The following is a 25,655-nucleotide window of genomic DNA, read 5'->3' as shown; positions in this document are numbered from 1 at the left end:
CTGCACTGAAACCACAGTGTGTGACCATTTAATGATTCTGGGGCGTGGCCGGAGCGCGATGGTGTCACAAACAAGCCCCGCCCCCGGCAGGCTCCGCCCCTGGCGTTGCCGGGACGCGCAGGCGCAGCTCAGTCCTGTTCTGGACGCGGAGCGGAGCGGACGGCGAAGGCGAGGGGAGGAGTCAGTGGGCCGAGCCGAGCGCGAGCGACCGCAGCGAAGGGCGGGACTTGAGGAGGAGACGCGGGAAGCGTGTGTGGTGGTGGAGAGGGAGAGGCCGAGAGACCGGCGCGACCTCGAGGCGGTGGCACGTGCGGCGACACGCCATGGCGGGCATGGCGAAGCCGAGGGAGCTGCTGAAAGCGCGGCGGGACGCGGGCAAGGCCGGGGCGCTGGGCCGGCTGCTGAGCACCTCGGCCACGAAGGTGCTGCTGCACAAGATCGAGTTCCAGCCCGCCAGCCACGGCTTCTCCGGCCAGCCGGAGCTGCTGCGGGCCAAGTACCTGCTGCTCAACCCCCGCACCGAGCCCGCCGAGCACCCCCGCGGCGCTGAGGAGGGACAGCCGGGCAAGCAGGGTGGGTGCAGAGGGCCGGGGGGCTCTCCCTGCGCTGCGCAGCCCGCGGCTCACCCGCCTCTCTCTCCCCGCAGGCAGCGACCGGACCCCGGGGCGCCTCGGGGACGGCGTCCCTGCGCCCCAGAAGGGGCTGTTCCCTGCAGGGCGCCTCGCCATGCAGTGGCAGCGTGTCCAGCGCATCGGCGCCGGGCTGCTCAACCTGGGAAACACCTGTTTCCTCAACGCCACCCTGCAGTGCCTCACGTACACGCCACCGCTCGCCAACTACCTGCTGTCCAGGGAGCACAGCCGCACCTGTGAGTGGGGAGGGGAGCGCCCGCCTGTCCCGGGGCTGCGCTCAGCACCCTGCGCACGGCTCTGCCGGGGCTGTGCGGCTGCCGGGATGTGCCTTCTCTGCTCCCTCCTGCCCGTTTCTCCGTGGAGAGGACATTCCTGCATACGGGAGCATCCACTTTTCCTGGCCGTAGCAGTGTTCCCGAGCTCTGCATCCTGCGTCTGAGAGGCTCTGTCTGTGCTGGACACAGCCAGGACTAAGATGAGTTTGTCCTCAACGTTCTGTCTTCTCCTCTCCCACTCCAGGTCACCAAAGCGGCTTCTGCATGATGTGCGTCATGCAGAACCACGTCACGCAGGCGTTCGCGAACAGCGGCAGCGTGATAAAGCCAGTGTCCCTTGTCCGAGACCTCAAGAGTAAGGATGGCTGCCCTCGCGTCCCCTCCTGTAGCCGTGCAGGAGGGCAGAGACTATTGCAGGAGCAGAACCTTTGAGATCAGGGCAGGTCTTGGCAGAAGTTCTTCCGAGACGACTCACTGAGCCTGCCAGGGCCTTCACGGGCCTTGTGGGGCTTCCCCCACGGCCCACATGAGTCTGACGTCTGGTTTGGGCCGAGGGAGCTCAAACCCCGCAGTCGCTGTCCCGAGGGAGGGCGGGAGGACCTGCCTCTGTTGCAGCGCGTGCTGCGGCTGATCCCTCCCTCTCCTGCAGAGATCGCCCCGCACATCCGCTTGGGCAGGCAAGAGGACGCACACGAGTTCCTCCGTTTCACCATCGATGCCATGCAGAAGGCCTGCCTGCCCGACTGCACCGAGTATGTGGGGCCTCTGGTGGTGACAACTGCCCTTGTCTGCTGGTCCCCTGTGCCCGTGGGAGGGGACTGTGGGGTGAACGTGTCCCCCGGGCTGGGCTCATGGAGGGAGGTGCTGACTCCAGGGTCTGGGGTGGATGGCCCAGCTCTCTGCCCCTCTGTGACACAGCCCTGGGCTGCTGTCTGCCTTCTCCTGACACCTCCACCCCAGCACAGCTGCGGTTCTGTCCCCAAATCCTGTGACTGGGCTGGGTTTGGATCCTGAGGACACAGCGCTGGCCCGTGGGGGTGGCTCTTGGGACGGGCGCTGTGTGATCCCAGCTGCCGTCTCTAGGTTGGATCGCCAGACCCAAGCCACCACCCTGATCCACCAGATCTTTGGCGGTTCCCTGCGGTCCCGTGGTGAGTGCTGGCTGCCAGGGCCTGGGCCTGTGACTCTCAGGGCTGCTGTTTCCCCGAGAGCCTTGCAATAACTTGGGAAAGTCACTAAGCATGTGCAAATTATGCAGAGCTGCAGCTGGTCAGTGTTTTGGTATCTGTGGGCCACGAAGCTGCTGGCTGTGGGTCCCCAGCTCATTGCCACCAGCAAAGGAACCCACGTTGCCAGCTGTCCCGCAACACTTGTTGTCCCAGCACGTACAGGCTGCGAATGCTGGTGCTGCCGTCCCAGAGCCCAAACGCGGAAAAGGGCAACACGGCAGCCGCCTGCGCTGTGCTGGGGGTGGTGGTGCCGTGTTGTGCCAGGGGGTGCTCACTGCTCGTTCTCTTGCAGTGAAGTGCTCGATGTGCAAAGCAGTCTCGGACACCTTTGACCCCTGTCTGGACCTGCCGGTGGAGATCACGGTACCGGGGCAGGGTCAGGTGGGGAGGAGCTCTGCTCTGCAGGGGATGTTCCTGCAGCTGCACCGCTACTGCTCGAGGCTGTTTAACCTGCCAGTGTCAGGCACGGTGCAGGCAAGAGGGAATCAGCTTCTGTTGTTGCGCTGCCTCCTCTGCCTGGCCCTGACCTCTCCTCTGTCCTGGAAGCAAGCCGCAAACGTAGAGCAGGCACTGGAGCTGTTTGTGAAGCCAGACCTGCTGGGCGGAGAGAACGCCTACCTGTGTGACAAGTGAGTGTGCGGGGCTGGGGCGGGAAGGGGCCGCGGGTGTGCTGGTGGGAAGCAGGAGGGCAGCTGCAGTACAGGAGGGCTTCTCTACCTGCTCCACCGCTAAACCGTGAGGTGCGTGGCTGTGAAGCCTGCGATGAAGCCTGTCACTCCTCATCTCCCTCGTCTTGAGACGGGGACCTGAGCCAGCAGACCTGGCTGTGAGCAGGTGCCCTGGAGCAGAACCCGCTCTCAGCAGGGTCACTTCCGTGGGGTTTGTGGCTTGGCCAGGGCTGGCAAGCACCTGGGTGGTGGAACAGCGTGAACAGCTCAAGCTCTCCCTGTGCAGATGCAAGAAGAAAGTGTCGGCAACCAAACGCTTCACCATCCACCGAGCGCCCAAGGTTCTCACGCTTGCTCTGAAGCGTTTTGCCGACTTCACCGGAGGCAAGATCACAAAGGTGAGTGCTCAGCAATCCAGAGCGGGGCTGTGTCCTGTCCCGAGGCCCTGCTGCCCCGAGCAGGGTGGGAGGTGGTTCTGTGCGCGGTGCGAGCTCTACCGCAGTCCTGCAGCCCTTCCCCAGCTGTGCTGTGCTGTGGTGGGAGTTTGGCTCATCCCGGCATCTTCCTCACCGTGGGCTCTGCCTGTGGACAGCGGGTTCCCCCTCCCTCGCGAGACGGGACTCGTAGGACAGCTGAGCTGCTCTTGCCATCTGCTGTGCAGGCTTCTGAGACATCCTCTCTCTGCAGGACGTGGGCTACCCTGAGCTCCTGAACATCCGCCCGTACATGTCCCAGACCAGCGGGGATCCGGTCATGTACGGGCTCTACGCGGTGCTGGTGCACTCGGGGTACAGCAGCCACGCAGGACACTACTACTGCTACGTGAAGGTGAGCCCAGGGCGCTCTCTTGGCACCTCTCTGTGCTGGGGGTCGGCAGGAGGATGCTCAGCAGAGGTGCGTGGTGTGGAGCACTGTGGGGTACGGGCTGTGCTCCATCACAGGAAGCGTGGAGTTCTGCTCTTGCAGAGACCCCTCACCTGCCCGGGGTCACCTGCGGGTTTTGGGGAGCGGAGCTCTGCCGACGGGCGCTGTTCCTGCTGCTTCTCAGGCCAGGAGCGTCCCTGGACACAGCCCAACCCCGTTCTCTCTCCCTCCGCAGGCCAGCGACAGGCAGTGGTACCAAATGAATGACAACGTGGTCCGCCCCAGTAACATCAAGGTGGTCCTTAACCAGCAGGCGTATGTGCTGTTCTACCTCAGGTGAGCGTGCCCTGTGTCCCCGGCCCCTCTGTCCCTGCTCAGAGTGTGGGACAGGGCTGGGGGCACATGCCTGGATGTGGGAAGGAGCTTGGCCCAAGTAGCCCCAGTGCCCACGTGCGTGTGCTGGCTCAGGGGAGGGCGGCAGCCGTTTGTTGTGGTTTTGCGGCAGCTCAAGAGCTCCTCACCTCCTCGGAGCTTCTGGCTCCTGGTTCTCGTGCGCAGCTATGACGAGAGTGTTGCAGTCGCTCCGACACTGGCAGTTAACACGCGCCCTGCTCTGCCTTCCCCAGGATCCCCAGCCCGGGGAAGAGCTCAGAGGGTCCCGTTTCCAAAGCTGCCTCCAGCCTGCCTGGCCGTGTCAAGCTGCCTTCTGGGTCACCGTCACCCAAGCTGGCCCTGAAAGCCAAACGCGCGGCTGCAGCGTTTCCCGGTGACGCAGCCCAGAGGCCCAAGAAGCCGCGCTCCTCGCAGCCGCCACCCGCGCCCAGAGCGGCTCCAGGACTTTGTGGCCCCAGTCACACCAGTGGGGCCAAAGCGCAGGTTCCCCGGAAGCGCTGCTGGGAGCCCGGGCCCCTGCCCGCCTCCCCTGGGCTGCCGGAGCCCATCCCTGGCCAGGAGCCGTGGAGCAGCGGGGAGAACACCGGGACACCGGCAAGGGACCCTCGCAGCAGGGCTTCTCCGAGCCTGGTGCTGGCAAATCTGAAAGCCTTCTTGTCGGCCAGGGCTGCTCCGCAGCCCAGCAGCACCATGTCACCACCACCGGCCAAGAAGCTGGCGCTTTCCGACACATAGGTGAGTCTGAGCTTCTGCCCAGAGACTTTAGTAGGTGCCTCGTGCCTCCGGAGCCGGGGCTTGTGTTGGGGAGTGCAGGAATGATGCTGGTACCTTGCTAAGCAGGAGGCGGGCGGGGAGAGCGCCTAAACCCCAGGGCTCTGCCCTCCCTCTGGGCTGGGGTGCGGAGCCAGGCCCCCGCTCTTGTTCCCATCCCTGCAGAGGCTGGAGAATTGGCTGCTGCCTCCTTGCTCAGGACGGCGGGGTGGCTGCGCCAGTCCCTGGAGCAGGGCAGCCTTGCCAGCCTTGTCAGGGCAGCGTGTCCCCGGGGGCGATGGGAGCTGGAGACACCACAGCTGGAGGCTGCAGAGTCGCCTCCTCCCCAGGCAGCGGCTGCACCGGCTCTCTGGGCGCCGCTGTGCAGCTGGGGCTGGGGACGGATCTGGGGGTTCTGTTCTTAAAGTTTCCTTCCTTTTTTCCTTTCTGCTTCTAAGGGAAAACCCTTCTGATTCTTCTACTCCCCCACTTCCCTCTCCCTGTCTGTGTCTTTTCCCCTCCCCTTTCTCTGGGCTCCCCTTTTTGTTTTCTCCTCTTAGCTCACAGCAGCCTCTTTTATTTAGACCACCAAGTTGTTCTTTATGTCAATAACTGCAGGGCGGCCCCCCAGGGAAGGAGAGCAGAGGGGACCACCGTGCACGTCCTCACCTGCTGCTGCCGGTTCCTGTGCCCGCCCCAGCCCCGCGCTGGGTCCCTGTGGGGCCGGGGCGCTGCCACCGGGACACCGGGCAAGAAACTGGAGCGTTCCCTCGGGAACCGGCTGGGCTGGCGGGACAGCGGGAGCGGCCAGAGGAGCCACAGGGAGGATCCGAGGCTGGAACAGCTCTGCTGGGAGGAACGGCTGAGAGACAGTCCTCAGCACTCGGACAACTCCTGGGAGAGCTTTCCGTCAGATACCTCATGGTGAAGATTTCAAACATGATCTCATAAAAGAGGGGTTTTTCTTTCCGAGTTGTTTTCTATCATTTTTCATCGTATACAAGAAGTGATAGCAGCATTCTACAATGGGTATTGATCCAGGGGGTCTCCTGGAGACATCTGGATGGGCAGGAGAGCAGCCCTGTGAGGCTGGACATTTTATGGATGAATTTGCCCCTCACCCCTCCCCAATCCCACCTGTTCCCTCACCGGCCACCTGGGACTTGGCCTCACCAAGCTGGAGCACATGTCTGATGAGGAGCGGCTGAGGGACCTGGAGGTTCATCTGGAGAACAGGAGCTGAGGGGAGACCTTCTGATCTCTGAACTGCCTGAAAGGAGCTTGGAGCCAGGGGGGTCGGGCTCTGCTCCCCAGGAACAAGCGCCAGGAGCAGAGGAAACGGCCTCAAGTTGCGCCAGGGGAGGTTGAGGTTGGATGTGGGGAACAATTTCTCCCCCAAAGGGCTGTGGGGCATTGGAACAGGCTGCCCAGGGCAGTGCTGGAGTCACCATCCCTGGAGGGTTGGACAGACCTGAGATGAGGGTCTCAGGACACAGGTCAGTGCCGGGGGTGGGGAACGGTTGGACTCCATGATCTTAGAGGTGTTTTTCAACCAAAATGATTCTATCGCACAGTCTATCTTTGCATTGTAATAGTGCCTCAAGGTCACAGCCAGGGTTTATATTTTCTTGTCCTGGTATTTTTGCAAACGGGTAGAAGTCTGTCTCAAAGGATGTAATGAAAACAAAACAAAAGAGCGTGGGTAGAGCGAACAATGGGAAGGAGGGAGGGCCAAGTATTAAGGTGAATCCCAGTGAGAGCAAGGATTTATAGATCACAAGTGATACGCATCACTTGCAGGCTGTAAATCATTGACACTCTTTTTGTTAGTAATGGAAATGTTTCCTGTGTCCCACAGGATCCTTGTGTCACTGTTGTGAACTGCAGATGCATTTTTGGCATCAAAACGAAGGTGCATCTCAAAGCTGGGTGGGTCAGATTGGAATTGTTACCGACAGTAACAATGGTAGCATAGGAAAGAAAAAGCCTCGCAGTGATCTTTAGCACTGGGAGCTTCTGGCAGGTGTTGATCTGCGAGAAGCAGCCTCAGCAGAGGTGAGAAGATTCTAAAAGATGGAAATAAGGAGAGTCAGAGAGAGAGAAGATTCTGAGGGATCTTAAGAGTGAACATGAAATAACTGAATGCAAAAGCAAGTGTTAATGCTGCGTTCTGACTGAGCTGGAGGGTAGGAGTCTGGGCTTTGGAAAGCTCGGAGTTTGCACAGGCTGGAAGACAAGAGTCATAACAGCAAAAAGGGAGAAGGGCTGGAGCTGACTTCTGCTGGGAAAAGCATTTTTGCCTCCCGTAGAAAAACAGGTGGCTTCCAGAAACATGTTCAGTACCCATTTTCTCAATCTGGAAGTGTCCTGGTGGAGGAAGCCTTAGCACCGCACTGACACACGCAGGGCAGGCGAGGCAGAAGAAGATGCGCTGTCTGGGTTACCGGCTCAGGCCACTGAACAGCGGCACCGACTGTGATAGAGAAAGCAGCGACCGAGGGGAGCTGGAAGGGGCCTTGGCTGCAGGTAACCGTGCCCTGGGCTGAGAGGGGCTGGCGCTGCACCTAATGAACGTGACTGAGCATCTTCCTTGTCTGTGTGCTGATCTTTTTCAATTGTTGTGTTTCACAAGGGAGAGAGAAAGAGAAAGGACATGAAAAGTAAATGTTGTGCTATCGGCATTTCAAAACTGCCTTTCTGTTGTTTTCAAACAGGCTCAGAATTTCTCTTTTCGGAACCTGTGTCTTTGGAGATGTTGGAGGAGACAAAGGAGGAGGACACCCAGGAGGAAGACACGCGAGGAAGATGTGGAGTCCCTGCACAGCCTTCAGGAGAGTCTGAGGAACCAACCAAGGAAGACGTGGAGACTCCACAGAGCATTCAAGAGGCAAGTCACTGGCGTACGGACCATTCTGTGTGACTAGGGGATATTTTAGAGACGGAGGAGGTAAAAACAAACAGCTCATAAAGAACCCAAACCCCAGCCTCCCCAAACCAGGATTTTGTTGCAGTGTCCTCGAAAGAAATCCTCTCTAATTTAGCTATTGCTGTGCTTAACGCTGTGGTACTTAAAAGCCCTGATATTTTAATTGTTCAAGCGCTGTGTATGATGACAAACATTATGCGGTTGCAGGGGGACCAGTATACGTATTTCAAAAGTTAATTGGTACCTCATTGTCTACTATTCTCTTGTTCTTTGCTCCTCCCTGCAAATCCAAACAGCGCTGAAAAGCAAGCTGTGAAGGAGGAGTCTGGTTTAATGATGCCCACTTGGCACTGTAGCAGGGCTGTGAGAGGGTCATAAAACCCTTGTAGGATTTAGTGAAATCAGATAGAATGAATGCAGCATGAAAGAAAAACAAGAGACCCACAGATAAGCTGAATTCTTGCAAGACTGCAATTATTTCCCTTTTAACCCAATGAAGAGAAGAAAAAAGAAGACAACACATTTTAGTCAGATTATTCAAGCCTGTATCTGCCTCAGCCTACTCTAGATCACTTCAGTATTACACAGAAAACCTAAATGCACAGCCCAGCAGATCAGATCAGTTCACCCGTGGCAACACAGCTCAGTCTTGGTTTTGTAGCTCAAAGCGATGTTCTTGCTTTCATGTGCTCCCTCCTGTTCACAGCTGCAAGTTCCAACAGTCTCTGCACCAGCAGAGCTCCTGAGAGAACTGGTACTAACCCTTGTGGATCAAAATGTTCATGCAGCGGCCGTCAGTGCTGGGTGTTAGTGCCCCTTCTCCTGGCAGGGCACAATTCAGGATGGGGTGAAGAAGCAAAAGAAGGAGCTGTTTACCGTGTCACTCTGAAAAGAGTGCAGATCCAGCAAGCTGCCGACGAAGGAGCAGGATGGCTCCGGGTAAATAAAGCTGGCGCGGTGGCATTTAGGACGGCTGCTAATGGACTCTGACACCCAGACCCCGGCTCCCTCCAGACCGCGGCGCCAGCTGCGTGCTGGGCACCATGGGTGTCTGGGCAGGGGAAGGCAGGCGAGGCCAGTCCTGGGCGTCGGGGGAGGCTTTGCGACAGCCCTGTCCCCTGGTGCTCTCACCAGCTCAGGGAGGACAGCAGCAGAGTGGAGGACTACCTGCGCCAGAGCCTGCCGTACCTGCAGAGCCCGCAGGAGCCCTTGCGTGAGGAGGACGTCATGTTCCTGGGTGAGCCACAGCCCTGCCGAGGGACCCTCCCTGCCCCACGGCAGCTTAGCTCCAGCCACGGCTGCTGCCAAATCTGCCGGGAAGCTGCAGAGCCCTGCCTGCCCCATGTGGGGCCCACGGGGATTCCTGCTGCCCTTTTGAACCTGGGCTCGCACACGGGCTCCCCGTGGGAGCTTTGCTGGGTCTCTCGCAGCCTTCTTGGGCTTCCCATTCGGGGCACCGCCCTGGGCTCAGCCTTGCCCAGGGGCAGGAAGGAGCGTGGCCAGGCCCATGGGGCTGGTGGCAGGAAGCTGGGTCTCTGGGCAGGCAGGCTAGCGGGCTGCGTGACAGGCTGTGTGTGCCTGGGGCTCATCGGGCGCCAGCAGGCAGACGTGTGCCAGGAGAAGCTCCGGGTCATCTACGAGGAACAGTGAGGACAGTGGGGTGTCTGTGGAGGCTGGCAGGAAGGAGCAAACATCCCAACTCCTGTCCCAGGCCGGGAGGGCTCTGCTCCCTGCGCAGGTGAGGGTCAGTGTGGGCAGAGCAGACAGAGACTTCAGGGGCACGTTGGACACTGGTGGCCAGCACCCTTGGGCTGATCCCGACACCCCTGCCTCCCTCCTGGCCCTGGGAAGAGCTGGGAGGGTAGGGGTGACCCTGGCCGGAGGAGCTGCAGAGGTCCCCACAGAACAAATAAACCTGACAACAACAAAACAAAACAAGCAAAGGTGAATAACCATGAAAGAAAGAGGAAGACTGCCCCGTCCATGGAGCTCTGCAGAAGGAGCGTGGAGCCGTACATCATATGAGGCGATATAGTTGGCATCAGCAAGTAGAGAAGACTTTTGTAGGGAAGACTTTGAAGGGAGCGGCCTGACTCCATGCAGCTGAAAACCTGAGAGCTGGCAGTGTGCTGAAGGGATGGGGAGAAGTGTCCTGGGCTGAACAGAAACCTGTGGATGACACAAGGTTGGAGAGATGTGCTTTGCAGAGACTGGCAGGAGTCCTTCCCAGGGATGAGCGGGATGAGCTTTGGACACAAGGAAAAATAAAGCGGCTCTCAAGCGTGGCTTGGAATTAGTGCCACTGTCACTAATAGGAGAAAGAGGACCGTGCCGTAAGGGAACTCCTTGTTCTTCAGGAGAAAAACTGAAGCTTTTTCACGTCCTTACTTGTCAAAGCAGGTGTAATTCTTGAGTAGTTAGCCTGTGGCATCACAGAATCCCAGAATGTCAGGGGTTGGAAGGGACCTGGAAAGCTCATCCAGTGCAATCCCCCCATGGAGCAGGAACACCCAGATGAGGTTACACAGGAAGGTGTCCAGGCGGGTTGGAATGTCTGCACAGAAGGAGACTCCACAACCCCCCTGGGCAGCTTGGTCCAGTGTTCTGTCACCCTTCCCATGAAGAAGTTTCTTCTCAAATGTAAGTGGAATCTCTTGTGTTCCAGTTTGAAGGCATTTCCCCTGTCCTACCGTTGGTTCTCACCGAGAAGAGCCTGGCTCCATCTCCTGACACTCACCCTTTATATATTTGTAAACATTAATAAGGTCACCGCTCAGTCTCCTCTTCTCTAGTTCCAGAGCCCCAGCTCCCTCAGCCTTTCCTCACACGGGAGATGCTCCACTCCCTTCAGCATCTTTGTTGCCCTGCGCTGGACTCTCTCCAGCAGTTCCCTGTCCTGCTGGAACTGAGGGGCCACAACTGGACACAGTATTCCAGGTGTGGTCTCCCCAGGGCAGAGCAGAGGGGCAGGAGAACCTCTCTGACCTACTGACCACCCGCCTTCTCATCCACCCCAGGTACCTTCCTGGCCACAAGGGCCCAGTGCTGGCTCGTGCTCATCCTGCTGTCCCCAGGACCCCCAGGTCCCTTTCTTCTATGCTGCTCTCTAATAGGTCATTCCCCAACTGTGGCAGAAAGCAAACCCCCTTATCTCCCCCTCCCTCCTTCATCATGGAAGGAGTAGACACATCTCCCTCTCTCTTTGCTACAGTTTCTTTCGTTTGGCCCCAGAGCCCCCTGGCCAGGGCTGTTAGGAGAAGGGAGTGACGAGGTGCCAGGGAGCCGCTGGACGACCGTGGCCAGTGTGGGGGATGTTTGGAGGCTTCAGGGGCACCCCCACAGGCAGTGTGGTGGTGCAGAGAAGCTTCTGGAATGCCCACAGTCAGATCTGATCACCCAATAAAAAAACGGGACTCTCGTCGAGAGTCCGCCCATTGTTGCGGGTCTCTTGGAGCACGAGCTGAGCCACTGACACCAGGAGCCACGGCGCCCCCTGCCCGGGACAAAGACTCCGCTTGCCTTGCCGCCACGGGTGTGAGTAAAATTAACCCTCGCAGGATTGTGAGTGCATCTACTTTCCGTGCACATTTTGCACATGTGTTTATACTTTCCGTGCACATTTGCATGTGTCCTCCCGTGCTTCCACATAAGCACGTGTAATATTCCGTGCACATTTGCACGTGTATTTAAAAATAATCCCACGCCGTGTTCAGGCAAGTGTGGACTCTTCCCGGACTCAGGGGTGGCTCCGGCATTGTTTTGGGTGAAGCCACGTGCATGCACACTGTGGACCTCCTGTTGTATTAGTTGCTGGCCCTTAATAATTTACTCAACTGATATCTGAACCTGTATTCAAGTCACTTTGAAGGGCTAAAACCCTACTTCTCACTTCTTCACCCTCTTGTCCCTCAAACTAACTCCGGGGTGCCTCCGTGACACCAACTTATAAACTTATACTGGAACCTGGGGTTGTTCCTGCCCAGATTCAAGACTCTGCACTTGCCCTTGTTATATTTCATTTAATTTTTCCCCGCCCAACTCTCCAGCCTGTCCAGGTCTCTGGATGGCAGCACAGCCTCTGGCGTGTCAGCCACTCCTCCCAGCTCGGTGTCATCAGCAAACTTGCTGGAAGTCGCTCTATTCCCTCGTCTAAATCGTTAATTAATGTATTGAATAATACAGGCCCCAGTACTGACCCCTGAGGCACTGCACTAGATACAGTCCTCCAACTGGACTCTGCCCCATTGACCACGACTCTCTGGCTTCTTCCCTTCAGCCAGTTCGCAGTCACCTCACTACCCGCTCATCCAGACCGCACTCCCTCAGTTTAGCTGTGAGGATGCTGTGGGAGACTGTGTCAAATGCCTTACTCAAGTCAAGGTAGATCACGTCCACCGCTCTGCCATCATCCATCCATCTTGTTATGTCCTCAAAAAAGTCAATGAGGTTGGTCAAGCACGACTTCCCCTTGGGAGGTCATGTTGACTGCCCCTAATGACCCTCTTATCCTTGATATGCCTTGAGATGGCACCAAGCATAAGTCATTCCAGCCGTTTCCCAGGGATGGAGGTGAGCCTGACTGGTCTATAGTTACCCAGGTCCTCCTTCTTGTCCTTTTTGAAGACTACAGTGACATTTGCTTTCCTCCAGTCCTCAGGCACCTCTCCCGTTTCCCAAGACTTGGCAAAGATGATGAAGAGTGGTCCAGCAATGACCTCAGCCAGCTCCCTCAGCATCCGTGTGTGGAGGGGTTTCTGTTAGATGGAGATTTATTGTTGAATTAGTCAGGCCCAAAGGAATCTCAAGGCCACTCCGAAAAGCTGAAAACAGGACCTGCTCTGGGAGAGAGGCATTTCTACAATAACAAGGCCTCAACGTGACGTAAATCAACGGACCTGTCATCAGTGGGACTCCAGCGTGTGGACAGCTCGGGAACATAGATGATATCCAATGAGTGAATACATGCTTGGAGCGTGGACGTGCGATCGGAGAATAGTTGCATATATAAGGAAGCTTGTTTCTGTAGTAAATGGCTTTGCGTGATTCACATTAAATTGGAATGCTGAGTCCTTTATCGTTCCAACAGCACGGAAGGGGTTTTGGGAAAGGGACCGATGGGGCAGTCTCTGGTAGGGTATCAGACACCCCAGGGTGAGGCTGGGTGACATTTTCGTGAGCTGAAACCTCCAAAGGCGGGGATCACCGAGAGTCCCCGGGTGTCCTGCTGCAGGGCAGCACCACCCGCCTGCTCAGTTTTTCCTAATGCTCCGTTCAAAGCTCCCTGGAGGGTGTTGGTGGCTGCTGCCTCTGTCCCACCAGCCGCCACTGCAGAAGGGTTTGCCTCCCCCATCATCTCCCCAAGCAGGAGTCGCTGCTTTTCCAGTGCCCTGTGTCCCCTTCAGCAGACTGAAGAGGCCCAATTGACTGAGCTGCTCCACAAAGCTCAAGTGCCCCTGACCCCACCACGACAGATGTTCCTCTGGACCTTCACCCGTGTCGTGGTTTAACCCGAGCTGGCAACACAACCGCGGCAGCTGATCACTCACCCCCAACCCCTTCCCCTCCCAATAGGGGAGAGAATCGAAAGTGAAGGGAGAAATTTGGACTGAGAGAAACGCAGTTTAATAAAATGACAAAATGCTAAGAGACTTCTAGTAAATATAGATAAACCCATCATAACTCCCACGCCCTTCTCCTCAGGACTGCTCAGCCGGTCACATCCCAGCCTGTCCCGGGACACCAGGTTTGCTCCGCCCCCAGCGCACACCTTGCGCCTTGGCCTTGTAAGACTTGCAGAGGCTTTTGTTGGCAAATCCACCACGGTGTCCAGGTTCCCCTGCACTGAAACCACAGTGTGTGACCATTTAATGATTCTGGGGCGTGGCCGGAGCGCGATGATGTCACAACAAGCCCGGCCCCCGGCAGGCTCCGCCCCTGCCGTTGCCGGGACGCGCAGGCGCAGCTCAGTCCTGTTCTGGACGCGGAGCGGAGCGGACGGCGAAGGCGAGGGGAGGAGTCAGTGGGCCGAGCCGAGCGCGAGCGACCGCAGCGAAGGGCGGGACTTGAGGAGGAGGCGCGGGAAGCGTGTGTGGTGGTGGAGAGGGAGAGGCCAAGAGACCGGCGCGACCTCGAGGCGGTGGCACGTGCGGCGACACGCCATGGCGGGCACGGCGAAGCCGAGGGAGCTGCTGAAAGCGCGGCGGGACGCGGGCAAGGCCGGGGCGCTGGGCCGGCTGCTGAGCACCTCGGCCACGAAGGTGCTGCTGCACAAGATCGAGTTCCAGCCCGCCAGCCACGGCTTCTCCGGCCAGCCGGAGCTGCTGCGGGCCAAGTACCTGCTGCTCAACCCCCGCACCGAGCCCGCCGAGCACCCCCGCGGCGCTGAGGAGGGACAGCCGGGCAAGCAGGGTGGGTGCAGAGGGCCGGGGGGCTCTCCCTGCGCTGCGCAGCCCGCGGCTCACCTGCCTCTCTCTCCCCGCAGGCAGCGACCGGACCCCGGGGCGCCTCGGGGACGGCGTCCCTGCGCCCCAGAAGGGGCTGTTCCCTGCAGGGCGCCTCGCCATGCAGTGGCAGCGTGTCCAGCGCATCGGCGCCGGGCTGCTCAACCTGGGAAACACCTGTTTCCTCAACGCCACCCTGCAGTGCCTCACGTACACGCCACCGCTCGCCAACTACCTGCTGTCCAGGGAGCACAGCCGCACCTGTGAGTGGGGAGGGGAGCACCCGCCTGTCCCGGGGCTGCGCTCAGCACCCTGCGCACGGCTCTGCCGGGGCTGTGCAGCTGCCGGGATGTGCCTTCTCTGCTCCCTCCTGCCCGTTTCTCTGTGGAGAGGACATTCCTGCATACGGGAGCATCCACTTTTCCTGGCCGTAGCAGTGTTCCTGAGCTCTGCATCCTGCGTCTCAGAGGCTCTGTCTGTGCTGGACACAGCCAGGACTAAGATGGGTCCATGAGGGTCTGAGCAGGGGTCCCAAACAGCCGCAGCCTGTGGGGACCGTGTGAGCGCAGGGCACAAGGCTGCGTACAGGCTGCAGGTGGTGTTCACAGGCGGCTTTGAACGGGAATCTGGTGGGCTCTGCTCCGAGCCGTGACCGAGGGGAGCACGTGGGGCTCACAGCCCTGTCCGTAGGGCTCCGGTGGGATCGACCCCTCAGGGCTGACCCGTGGGCTCATCAGCGAGTCCCTGTGCCCTGTTTCCCCTCCACGTGGATGCTGTCTCATCTGGAGGGTTGCAGCGACTGGTGCTGTGACTGGGGCTGTTCCAGCCGGGGTGGTGTGTGCTGGTCCCTGTGACCCCGGGATGCCCCAGAGCTCTGCTGCAGCACAGAGCTCATAGGAAAACTGAGCGTGGATGAGCCGTGCTGGACCAGAGATTCCCTGTCCCCTGTACTGCCTCCATCTCTCCTGGGTTTGTCCTCAACGTTCTGTCTTCTCCTCTCCCACTCCAGGTCACCAAAGCGGCTTCTGCATGACATGCGTCATGCAGAACCACGTCACGCAGGCGTTCGCGAACAGCGGCAGCGTGATAAAGCCAGTGTCCTTTGTCCGAGACCTCAAGAGTAAGGATGGCTGCCCTCGCGTCCCCTCCTGTAGCCGTGCAGGAGGGCAGAGACTATTGCAGGAGCAGAACCTTTGAGATCAGGGCAGGTCTTGGCAGAGGTTCTTCCGAGACGACTCACTGAGCCTGCCAGGGCCTTCACGGGCCTTGTGGGGCTTCCCCCATGGCCCACATGAGTCTGACGTCTGGTTTGGGCCGAGGGAGCTCAAACCCCGCAGTCGCTGCCCCGAGGAAGGGCGGGAGGACCTGCCTCTGTTGCAGCGCGTGCTGCGGCTGATCCCTCCCTCTCCTGCAGAGATGGCCCCACACATCCGCTTGGGCAGGCAAGAGGACGCATACGAGTTCCTCCGTTTCACCATCGATGCCATGCAGAAGGCCTGCCTGCCCAACTGCACCGAGTATGTGGGGCCTCTGGTGGTGACAGCTGCCCTTGTCTGCTGGTCCCCTGTGCCCGCGGGAGGGGACTGTGGGGTGAACGTGTCCCCCGGGCTGGGCTCATGGAGGGAGGTGCTGACTCCAGGGTCTGGGGTGGATGGCCCAGCTCTCTGCCCCTCTGTGACACAGCCCTGGGCTGCTGTCTGCCTTCTCCTGACACCTCCACCCCAGTACAGCTGCGGTTCTGTCCCCAAATCCTGTGACTGGGCTGGGTTTGGATCCTGAGGACACAGCGCTGGCCCGTGGGGGTGGCTCTTGGGGCGGGCGCTGTGTGATCCCAGCTGCCGTCTCTAGGTTGGATCGCCAGACCCAAGCCACCACCCTGATCCACCAGATCTTTGGCGGTTCCCTGCGGTCCCGTGGTGAGTGCTGGCTGCCAGGGCCTGGGCCTGTGACTCTCAGGGCTGCTGTTACCCCGAGAGCCTTGCAGTAACTTGGGAAAGTCACTAAGCATATGCAAATTATGCAGAGCTGCAGCTGGTCAGTGTTTTGGTATCTGTGGGTCACGAAGCTGCTGGCTGTGGGTCCCCAGCTCATTGCCACCAGCAAAGGAACCCACGTTGCCAGCTGTCCCGCAACACTTGTTGTCCCAGCACGTACAGACTGCGAATGCTGGTGCTGCCGTCCCAGAGCCCAAACGCGGAAAAGGGCAACACGGCAGCCGCCTGCACTGTGCTGGGGGTGGTGGTGCCGTGTTGTGCCAGGGGGTGCTCACTGCTCGTTCTCTTGCAGTGAAGTGCTCGATGTACAAAGCAGTCTCGGACACCTTTGACCCCTGTCTGGACCTGCCGGTGGAGATCACGGTACCGGGGCAGGGTCAGGTGGGGAGGAGCTCTGCTCTGCAGGGGATGTTCCTGCAGCTGCACCGCTACTGCTCGAGACTGTTTAACCTGCCAGTGTCAGGCACGGTGCAGGCAAGAGGGAATCAGCTTCTGTTGTTGCGCTGCCTCCTCTTGCCTGGCCCTGACCTCTCCTCTGTCCTGGCAGCAAGCCGCAAACGTAGAGCAGGCACTGGAGCTGTTTGTGAAGCCAGACCTGCTGGGCGGAGAGAACGCCTACCTGTGTGACAAGTGAGTGTGCGGGGCTGGGGCGGGAAGGGGCCGCCGGTGTGCTGGTGGGAAGCAGGAGGGCAGCTGCAGTACAGGAGGGCTTCTCTACCTGCTCCACCGCTAAACTGTGAGGTGCGTGGCTGTGAAGCCTGCGATGAAGCCTGTCACTCCTCATCTCCCCCGTCTTGAGACGGGGACCTGAGCCAGCAGACCTGGCCGTGAGCAGGTGCCCTGGAGCAGAACCCGCTCTCAGCAGGGTCATTTCCGTGGGGTTTGTGGCTTGGCCAGGGCTGGCAAGCACCTGGGTGGTGGAACAGCATGAACAGCTCAAGCTCTCCCTGTGCAGATGCAAGAAGAAAGTGTTGGCAACCAAACGCTTCACCATCCACCGAGCGCCCAGGGTTCTCACGCTTGCTTTGAAGCGTTTTGCCGACTTCACCGGAGGCAAGATCACAAAGGTGAGTGCTCAGCAATCCAGAGCGGGGCTGTGTCCTGTCCCGAGGCCCTGCTGCCCCGAGCAGGGTGGGAGGTGGTTCTGTGCGCAGTGCGAGCTCTACCGCAGTCCTGCAGCCCTTCCCCAGCTGTGCTGTGCTGTGGTGGGAGTTTGGCTCATCCCGGCATCTTCCTCACCGTGGGCTCTGCCTGGGGAGAGTGGGTTCCCCCTCCCTCGCGAGACGGGACTCGTAGTACAGCTGAGCTGCTCTTGCCATCTGCTGCGCAGGCTTCTGAGACATCCTCTCTCTGCAGGACGTGGGCTACCCTGAGCTCCTGAACATCCGCCCGTACATGTCCCAGACCAGCGGGGATCCGGTCATGTACGGGCTCTACGCGGTGCTGGTGCACTCGGGGTACAGCAGCCACTCAGGACACTACTACTGCTACGTGAAGGTGAGCCCAGGGCGCTCTCTTTGCACCTCTCTGTGCTGGGGGTCGGCGGGTGCTCAAGGGTCCGTGTAATGCGCAGACAGGAGGGTGCTCAGCAGAGGTGCGTGGTGTGGAGCACTGTGGGGTACGGGCTGTGCTCCATCACAGGAAGTGTGGAGTTCTCCTCTTGCAGAGACCCCTCACCTGCCCGGGGTCACCTGCGGGTTTTGGGGAGCGGAGCTCTGCCGACGGGCGCTGTTCCTGCTGCTCCTCAGGCCAGGAGTGTCCCTGGACACAGCCCAACCCCGTTCTCTCTCCCTCCGCAGGCCAGCGACGGGCAGTGGTACCAAATGAATGACAACGTGGTCCGCCCCAGTAACATCAAGGTGGTCCTTAACCAGCAGGCGTATGTGCTGTTCTACCTCAGGTGAGCGTGCCCTGTGTCCCCGGTCCCTCTGCCCCTGCTCAGCGTGTGGGACAGGGCTGGGGGCACATGCCTGGATGTGGGAAGGAGCTTGGCCCAAGTAGCCCCAGTGCCCACGTGCGTGTGCTGGCTCAGGGGAGGGCGGCAGCCGTTTGTTGTGGTTTTGCGGCAGCTCAAGAGCTCCTCACCTCCTCGGAGCTTCTGGCTCCTGGTTCTCGTGCGCAGCTATGACGAGAGTGTTGCAGTCGCTCTGACACTGGCAGTTAACATGTGCCCTGCTCTGCCTTCCCCAGGATCCCCAGCCCCGGGAAGAGCTCAGAGGGTCCCGTTTCCAAAGCTGCCTCCAGCCTGCCTGGCCGTGTCAAGCTGCCTTCTGGGTCACCGTCACCCAAGCTGGCCCTGAAAGCCAAACGCGCGGCTGCAGCGTTTCCCGGTGACGCAGCCCCGAGGCCAAAGAAGCCGCGCTCCTTGCAGCCGCCACCCGCGCCCAGAGCGGCTCCAGGACTTTGCAGCCCCAGTCACACCAGTGGGGCCAAAGCGCAGGTTCCCCGGAAGCGCTGCTGGGAGCCCGGGCCCCTGCCCGCCTCCCCTGGGCTGCCGGAGCCCATCCCCAGCCAGGAGCCGTGGGGCAGCGGGGAGAACACCGGGACACCGGCAAGGGACCCTCGCAGCAGGGCTTCTGCCAGCCTGGTGCTGGCAAAGCTGAAAGCCTTCTTGTCGGCCAGGGCTGCTCCGCAGCCCAGCAGCACCATGTCACCACCACCGGCCAAGAAGCTGGCGCTTTCCGACACATAGGTGAGTCTGAGCTTCTGCCCAGAGACTTTAGTAGGTGCCTCGTGCCTCTGGATCCGGCGCTTGTGTTGGGGAGTGCAGGAATGATGCTGGTACCTTGCTAAGCAGGAGGCGGGCGGGGAGAGCCCCTAAACCCCAGGGCTCTGCCCTCCCTCTGGGTTGGGGTGCAGGGCCAGGCCCCCGCTCTTGTTCCCATCCCTGCAGAGGCTGGAGAATTGGCTGCTGCCTCCTTGCTCAGGACGGCGGGGTGGCTGCGCCAGTCCCTGGAGCGGGGCGGCCTTGCCAGCCTTGTCAGGGCAGCGTGTCCGCGGGGGCGATGGGAGCTGGTGACACCACAGTTGGAGGCTGCAGAGTCGCCTCCTCCCCAGGCAGTGGCTGCACCGGCTCTCTGGGCGCCGCTGTGCAGCCGGGACTGGGGACGGCGCTGGGGGTTCTGTTCTTAAAGTTTCCTTCCTTTTTTCCTTTCTGCTTCTAAGGGAAAACACTTCTGATTCTTCTACTCCCCCACTTCCCTCTCCCTCTCTGTGTCTTTTCCCCTCCCCTTTCTCTGGGCTCCCCTTTTTGTTTTCTCCTCTTGGCTCACAGCAACCTCTTTTATTTAGACCACCAAGTTGTTCTTTATGTCAATAACTGCAGGGCGGCCCCCCAGGGGAGGAGAGCAGAGGGGACCACCGTGCACGTCCTCACCTGCTGCTGCCGGTTCCTGTGCCCGCCCCAGCCCCGCGCTGGGTCCCTGTGGGGCCGGGGCGCTGCCACCGGGACACCGGGCAAGAAACTGGAGCGTTCCCTCGGGAACCGGCTGGGCTGGCGGGACAGCGGGAGCGGCCAGAGGAGCCACAGGGAGGATCCGAGGCTGGAACAGCTCTGCTGGGAGGAACGGCTGAGAGACAGTCCTCAGCACTCGGACAACTCCTGGGAGAGCTTTCCGTCAGATACTTCATGGTGAAGATTTCAAACACGATTTCATAAAAGAGGGGTTTTTCTTTCCGAGTTGTTTTCTATCATTTTTTGGTTTATACAAGATGTGATAGCAGCATTCTACAATGGGTATTGATCCAGGGGGTCTCCTGGAGACATCTGGACAGGCAGGAGAATAGTCCTGTGAGGCTGGACATTATATGGATTACTTTGCCCCTCACCCCTCCCCAATCCCACCTGCTCCCTCACTGACCACCTGGGACTTGGCCTCACCAAGCTGGAGCACAAGTGTGATGGGAGCAGCTGAGGGACCTGGGGGTTCAGCTGGAGAACAGGAGCTGAGGGGAGACCTTCTGATCTCTGAACTGCCTGAAAAGAGCTTGGAGCCAGGGAGGTCGGGCTCTGCTCCCCAGGAATAAGTGCCAGGAGCAGAGGAAACGGCCTCAAGTTGCGCCAGGGGAGGTTGAGGTTGGATGTGGGGAACAATTTCTTCCCCAAAGGGCTGTGGGGCATTGGAACAGGCTGCCCAGGGCAGTGCTGGAGTCACCATCCCTGGAGGGTTGAACAGACCTGAGATGAGGGTCTCAGGACACGGGTCAGTGCTGGGGGTGGGGGAGCAGTTGGACTCCATGATCTTAGGGGTGTTTTTCAACCAAACCTTTGCATTGTAATAGTGCCTAAAGGTCACAGCCAGGGTTTCTATTGTCTTGTCCTGGTATTTTTGCAAATGGGTAGAAGTCTGTCTCAAAGCATGTAATGAAAACGAAAAAAAAGAGCATGGGTAGAGCAAACCATGGGAAGGAGGGAGGGCCAAGTATGAAGGTAAATCTCAGCAAGAACAAGTATTTACACATCACTAGTGATACGCAAAACTTGCAGGCTGTAAATCATTGACACTTTTTTTGTTACTCATGGAAACATTTCCTGTGTCCCACAGGATCCTTGTGTCACTGTTGCGAACTGCAGATGCATTTTTGGCATCAAAACAAAGGTGCATCTCAAAGCTGGGTGGGTCAGTTTGAAATTGTTACCGAGTGTATATTGGTAGCATATGAAAGAAAAAGCCTCGCAGTGATCTTTAGCACTGGGAGCTTCTGGCAGGTGTTGATCTGCGAGAAGCAGACTCAGCAGGGGTGAGAATATTCTAAAAGATGGAAATAAGGAGAGTCAGAAGAGAGATTAGATTCTGAGGGATCTTAAGAGTGAACATGAAATAACCGAATGCAAAAGCAAGTGTTAATGCTGCATTTTGACTGAGCTGGAGGGTAGAAGTCTGGGCTTTGGAAAGCTCGGAGTTTGCACAGGGTGGAAGGCAAGAGTCATAACAGCAAAAAGGGAGAAGGGCTGGAGCTGACTTCTGCTGGGAAAAGCATTTTTGCCTCCCCTAGAAAAACAGGTGGCTTCCAGAAACACGTTCAGTACCCATTTTCTCAATCTGGAGGTGTCCTGGTGGAGGAAGCCTTAGCACCGCACTGACACACGCAGGGCAGGCGAGGCAGAAGAAGATGCGCTGTCTGGGTTACCGGCTCAGGCCACTGAACAGCGGCACCGACTGTGATAGAGAAAGCAGCGACTGAGGGGAGCTGGAAGGGGCCTTGGCTACAGGTAACCGTGCCCTGGGCTGAGAGGGGCTGGCGCTGCGTCTAATGAACGTGACTGAGCATCTTCCTTGTCTGTGTGCTGATCTTATTCAATTGTGGTGTTTCACAAGGGAGAGAGAAAGAGAAAGGACATGAAAAGTAAATGTCGTGCTATTGGCATTTCAAAACTGCCTTTCTGTTGTTTTCAAACAGGCTCGGAATATCTCCTTTCGGAACCTGTGTCTTTGGAGATGTTGGAGGAGACAAAGGAGGAGGACACCCAGGAGGAAGACACACGAGGAAGATGTGGAGTCCCTGCACAGCCTTCCTGAGAGTCTGAGGAACCAACCAAGGAAGACGAGGAGACTCCACAGAGCGTTCAAGAGGCAAGTCACTGGTGTACGGACCGTTCTGTGTGACTAGGGGACATTTTAGAGACGGAGGGGAAAAACAAACAGCTTATAAAGAACCCAAACCCCAGCCTCCCCAAACCAGGATTTTGTTGCAGTGTCCTCAAAAGAAATCCTTTCTAATTTAGCTATTGCTGTGCTTAAGGCTGTGGTAGTTAAAAGCCCTGAAATTTTAATTGTTCAAGCGGTGTGTTCAAGTGCGGATTGGACTAGATGATCTTCTGAGGTCCCTTCCAATCCCAAACATACTGTGTGATACTGTGTGTGATGACCAAACATTAGGCAGTTGCAGGGGACCAGTATATGTATTTCTAAAGTTAATTGTTACCTCATTGTCTACTATTCTCTTGTTCTTTGCTCCTCCCTGCAAATCCAAACAGCGCTGAAAAGAAAGCTGTGGAGGAGAAGTCTGGTTTAATGGTGCCCACTTGGTGCTGTAGCTGGGCTGTGAGAGGGTCTTAAAATCCTTGTAGGATTTGGTGAAATCAGGTAGAATGAAGGTAGCATGAAAGAAAAACAAGAGACCCATAGATAAGCTGAATTCTTGCAACAATGCAATTATTTCCCTTTTAACCCTATGAAGAGAAGAAAAAAGAAGATAACATATTTTAGTCAGATTATTAAAGCCTGTATCTGCCTCAGCATACTCTAGATCACTTCAGTATTACACAGAAAACCTAAATGCACAGCCCAGCAGATCAGATCAGTTCACCTGTGACAACACAGCCCAGTCTTGGTTTTGTAGCTCAAAGCGATGTTCTTGCTTTCATGTGCTCCCTCCTGTTCACAGCTGCAAGTTCCAACAGTCTCTGCACCAGCAGAGCTCCTGAGAGAACTGGTACTAACCCTTGTGGATCAAAATGTTCCTGCAGCGGCTGTTAGTGCTGTGTTCAGGAGATCTGGACACTCTGGTTCAGTTCTTACCTCTTTCATTGGTGTGCACAGTAACTTGTGCACTCAGGTCCTCTCTGCTTTCGTTTGAAGTCCAAAAAAACCCCAGGTAAGTCAAGGCAGCTAAAAGAGCCCGGGAGGGCTCTGCTCCCTGAACACAATATTCCAGGTGTGGTCTCCCCAGGGCAGAGTAGAGGGGCAGGAGAACCTCTCTGACCTACTGACCACCCCCTTCTAACCCACGCCAGGTACCATTGACCACCACTCTCTGGCTTCTTCCCTTCAGCCAGTTCACTGTTGAGTGCACCAGGTTGGGAGTGCCTTGGTGATATCCTTGATCTGGGCTGCAGGTAGACTACAAACTTCCCTTTGATGAGGGTCAACTCTGCATGTTGGGCGCTCTGTCCCTCTCAGAAGGGAATTACCTACTACAATTACCCTTCTTTCTTTCTTATCAGAGTCAGTCTTGAGGTGTGGGGTCAACTGCCTCTTTCTATGTGGCCTTGTAGGTGGGCCTTGCACCACATCCTCACCTACCTCTTCTTCAAGTTCCAGGGCCTCAAACTTATTACGGAGGGGCACCTGAGGAAGCAAAGCAGGCAAGGAGTGGGGGTTGCCCGTGACGCTGAACTGGAACTTGCTTCCAACCCTCATCATCTTTGTGGTCCCCTACCTCAGCCCAACAGCAACAGGGCAGGGGCTGTCTCGGGTCTTCCCCCTCTGCCTGACAGGGCAGGGGGTCCATCACCTTTTGGAGGGTATCCCCCTGGGACCTTTCTGACTGGTACATCAGGGAGTTACTCCACCAGTTAATCTCCTTTTCACACTCCCTGATGGACCTCGGTGTCTGGACCTTCTCCCTAAGATTTGCGATCATGCTGAGCAGATCTTGCACCAGCTCACACCTCACACATGTGGGATGCTGGCCATCCTCCCCAAGCAGCAGCAGGCTCTGGCAATCCCTGCAGCCAGAAACCTGAACAGCCACGGTTCGGGGCAAGGCCTCTGTCTGAGTTGCGACAGTCTTTTTGTGACAAGCTCTCTTTCTGGAGACCGTGGTCAGCAGCGCTCTGGGACACTGGCAATAGGTGAGAGGGTCTACCAAGCAAGGAGTGACACCCTCTGCACCCTACTACACGAGCTAACACACCCGCTGCTGCAGCAAAGTGTGGGTGGTACTCACCCACTTGACAAGCTGGTTGCTCCCCTCCCAGTGTCTGCTGAGCAGTGACAGTCGCTACCCTCTCGGAGGCTTTTTCAAGGCAAGGGGTCGGGGTGTGATCGCCGACACTGTGGTAACACCACGCCACGTCAGCCACTCTTGCAAGGGCTGCCGGGGGCTTCCAGGTCGAAAAATTGGGATCCGGGGAACCGCAAAACCCCGTGTACCTCAGGATCCGCTGAAACGACTCCAGCTGAGCTGGCGCCAATCAGCTGACCCCGGGGACTGAGATTTAGATTGCATATTAGGAAAATATTCTTCTCAGAAAGGGTTGTCAGGCGTTGGAACAGGCTGCCCAGCGCAGTGGTAGAATCACCATCCATGGAGGGGTTTAAAAGGCATTTAGACAAGGTTATTAGGGACATGATTTAGTACCAGAGTTAGATTAGGTTATGGTTGCACTTGGTGATCCTGAGGGCCCCTTCGAACTGAAACGATCCTATAATTCTATGATTGTATGATTTATATCTGGTCTTCAGAACTTGTACACTTAATCAGATCAGTTTCAAAAGTGTGGTTGAAGAGGAAGGGATGTAAAGAGAAGAAGTGATAGAGGAATTCTCCAATTGATATTGATACAGAGTTCCTCCTAAAGAGGTGTGTATGGGAAGGAGAAGCCATCTCCTTGGGGTCCATCATTGCATGGACAGTGTTGTTCCTCACCTCCCCAGCCCAACTGTGTCTATTTGTATGTTTGGCTGTGTCAGTGGAAAATATACATCCATATGACACACATAAGGTTTAGAACCCTCCAAGAGCAGGTCTTAGATTTGGAATCTATTCAGAAGTTGACCTTGGGTCACCTCATCTCCCCAGTACCCCAGAGACAGACAAACAGACACACACACAGACAAACTCACTCACACACACACACAAATCAGTCAGGGAAGGACTAATCTGGAGTTTGAAAATCATAGAATAACTTGAGTTGAAAAGGACCCATAAGGATCATTGAATCCAAGTCTCTGCTCCTCACAGGACTACCTAAACTAAACCATAAAACTAAGAGCATCTGCCAGATGCTCCTTGAACTCTGACAGATGTGGTGTCATGACCACTTCCCTGAGGAGCCGGTTCCAGTGACTGACCACCCTCTCAGTGAAGAACCTTTTCCTAATGTCCAATCTGAACTTCCCCCGATGCAGTTTCACTCCATTTACATGTCCTATCACAGGTCATCAGGAAGAAGAGATCAGCGCATCCCCCTCCACTGCCCACCATGAGGAAGGTGCAGACTGCAATGACGTCCCATCCAGCCCCAGCCGTGTCCCATGCAGGGGCTGCTACAGCCCTGCTCTGGCTCTGCCAACCTCTGGGCAAGAAGGGAGGCCGGGCAGGGCTGGCTGTTCCCTGACACAGGCACCGAGTCCCACAGCAGGAAGAAGATGGACAGAGAGCAAACCTCACACGTGAACTTGGGGAAGTGGTCAGTGCTGTAAATGGCAGCGGGAGAGACAAATGTCCTGGGAACCTTCCCAGTCTGGCTGGAGCTGGACATGGCACGAGGACATGGAGACCAGTGCAAAACCAGCACTGCTGGTGTCAGCTCCAGGAGATCCCCAGCACAGACGGCCTGTGCCCCTCAGTGCCAGCCCCTCTCCCCAGCCCAGAACAGGAGTGCTGCTCCAGCAGCAGAGCAGCCGGCCCCAAATGAGTGTCTGCAGAAGGGGGTTTCTCTTCCTCCTGGATTCCTCCCTGCAGGCACAGCAATGCTCCCTTGCTCTTCTCCAGAGACGTCCCTTTCCCTGGGTGACTGTGTCCAGGCTGGGCTGGC

At 57.6% G+C, this 25,655-nt stretch overlaps 2 protein-coding genes across 2 annotated transcripts; both read left to right on the top strand.

Annotated features, from left to right (window-relative positions):
• The first annotated feature begins 323 nt into the window (after positions 1–323).
• LOC135577553 (ubiquitin carboxyl-terminal hydrolase 36-like) lies at positions 324–4,796 on the top strand. Its single transcript, XM_065047689.1, has 11 exons — positions 324–573; positions 647–868; positions 1,152–1,262; positions 1,557–1,659; positions 1,991–2,058; positions 2,429–2,499; positions 2,683–2,765; positions 3,091–3,202; positions 3,492–3,632; positions 3,904–4,004; positions 4,295–4,796. The coding sequence occupies exons 1-11, from the start codon at positions 324–326 to the stop codon at positions 4,794–4,796; spliced, it is 1,764 nt and encodes a 587-aa protein (XP_064903761.1).
• An 8,838-nt stretch (positions 4,797–13,634) lies between these two features.
• LOC135577552 (ubiquitin carboxyl-terminal hydrolase 36-like) lies at positions 13,635–18,863 on the top strand. Its single transcript, XM_065047688.1, has 11 exons — positions 13,635–14,145; positions 14,219–14,440; positions 15,187–15,297; positions 15,592–15,694; positions 16,026–16,093; positions 16,464–16,534; positions 16,719–16,801; positions 17,127–17,238; positions 17,528–17,668; positions 17,971–18,071; positions 18,362–18,863. The coding sequence occupies exons 1-11, from the start codon at positions 13,635–13,637 to the stop codon at positions 18,861–18,863; spliced, it is 2,025 nt and encodes a 674-aa protein (XP_064903760.1).
• Positions 18,864–25,655: the final 6,792 nt, after the last annotated feature.

The sequence above is a fragment of the Columba livia genome, unplaced genomic scaffold (genome assembly GCF_036013475.1).
Source record: "Columba livia isolate bColLiv1 breed racing homer unplaced genomic scaffold, bColLiv1.pat.W.v2 Scaffold_102, whole genome shotgun sequence".
In the NCBI taxonomy this organism is placed as follows: Eukaryota; Metazoa; Chordata; class Aves; order Columbiformes; family Columbidae; genus Columba; species Columba livia.
This window is presented reverse-complemented; position numbering and strand designations above follow the sequence as displayed.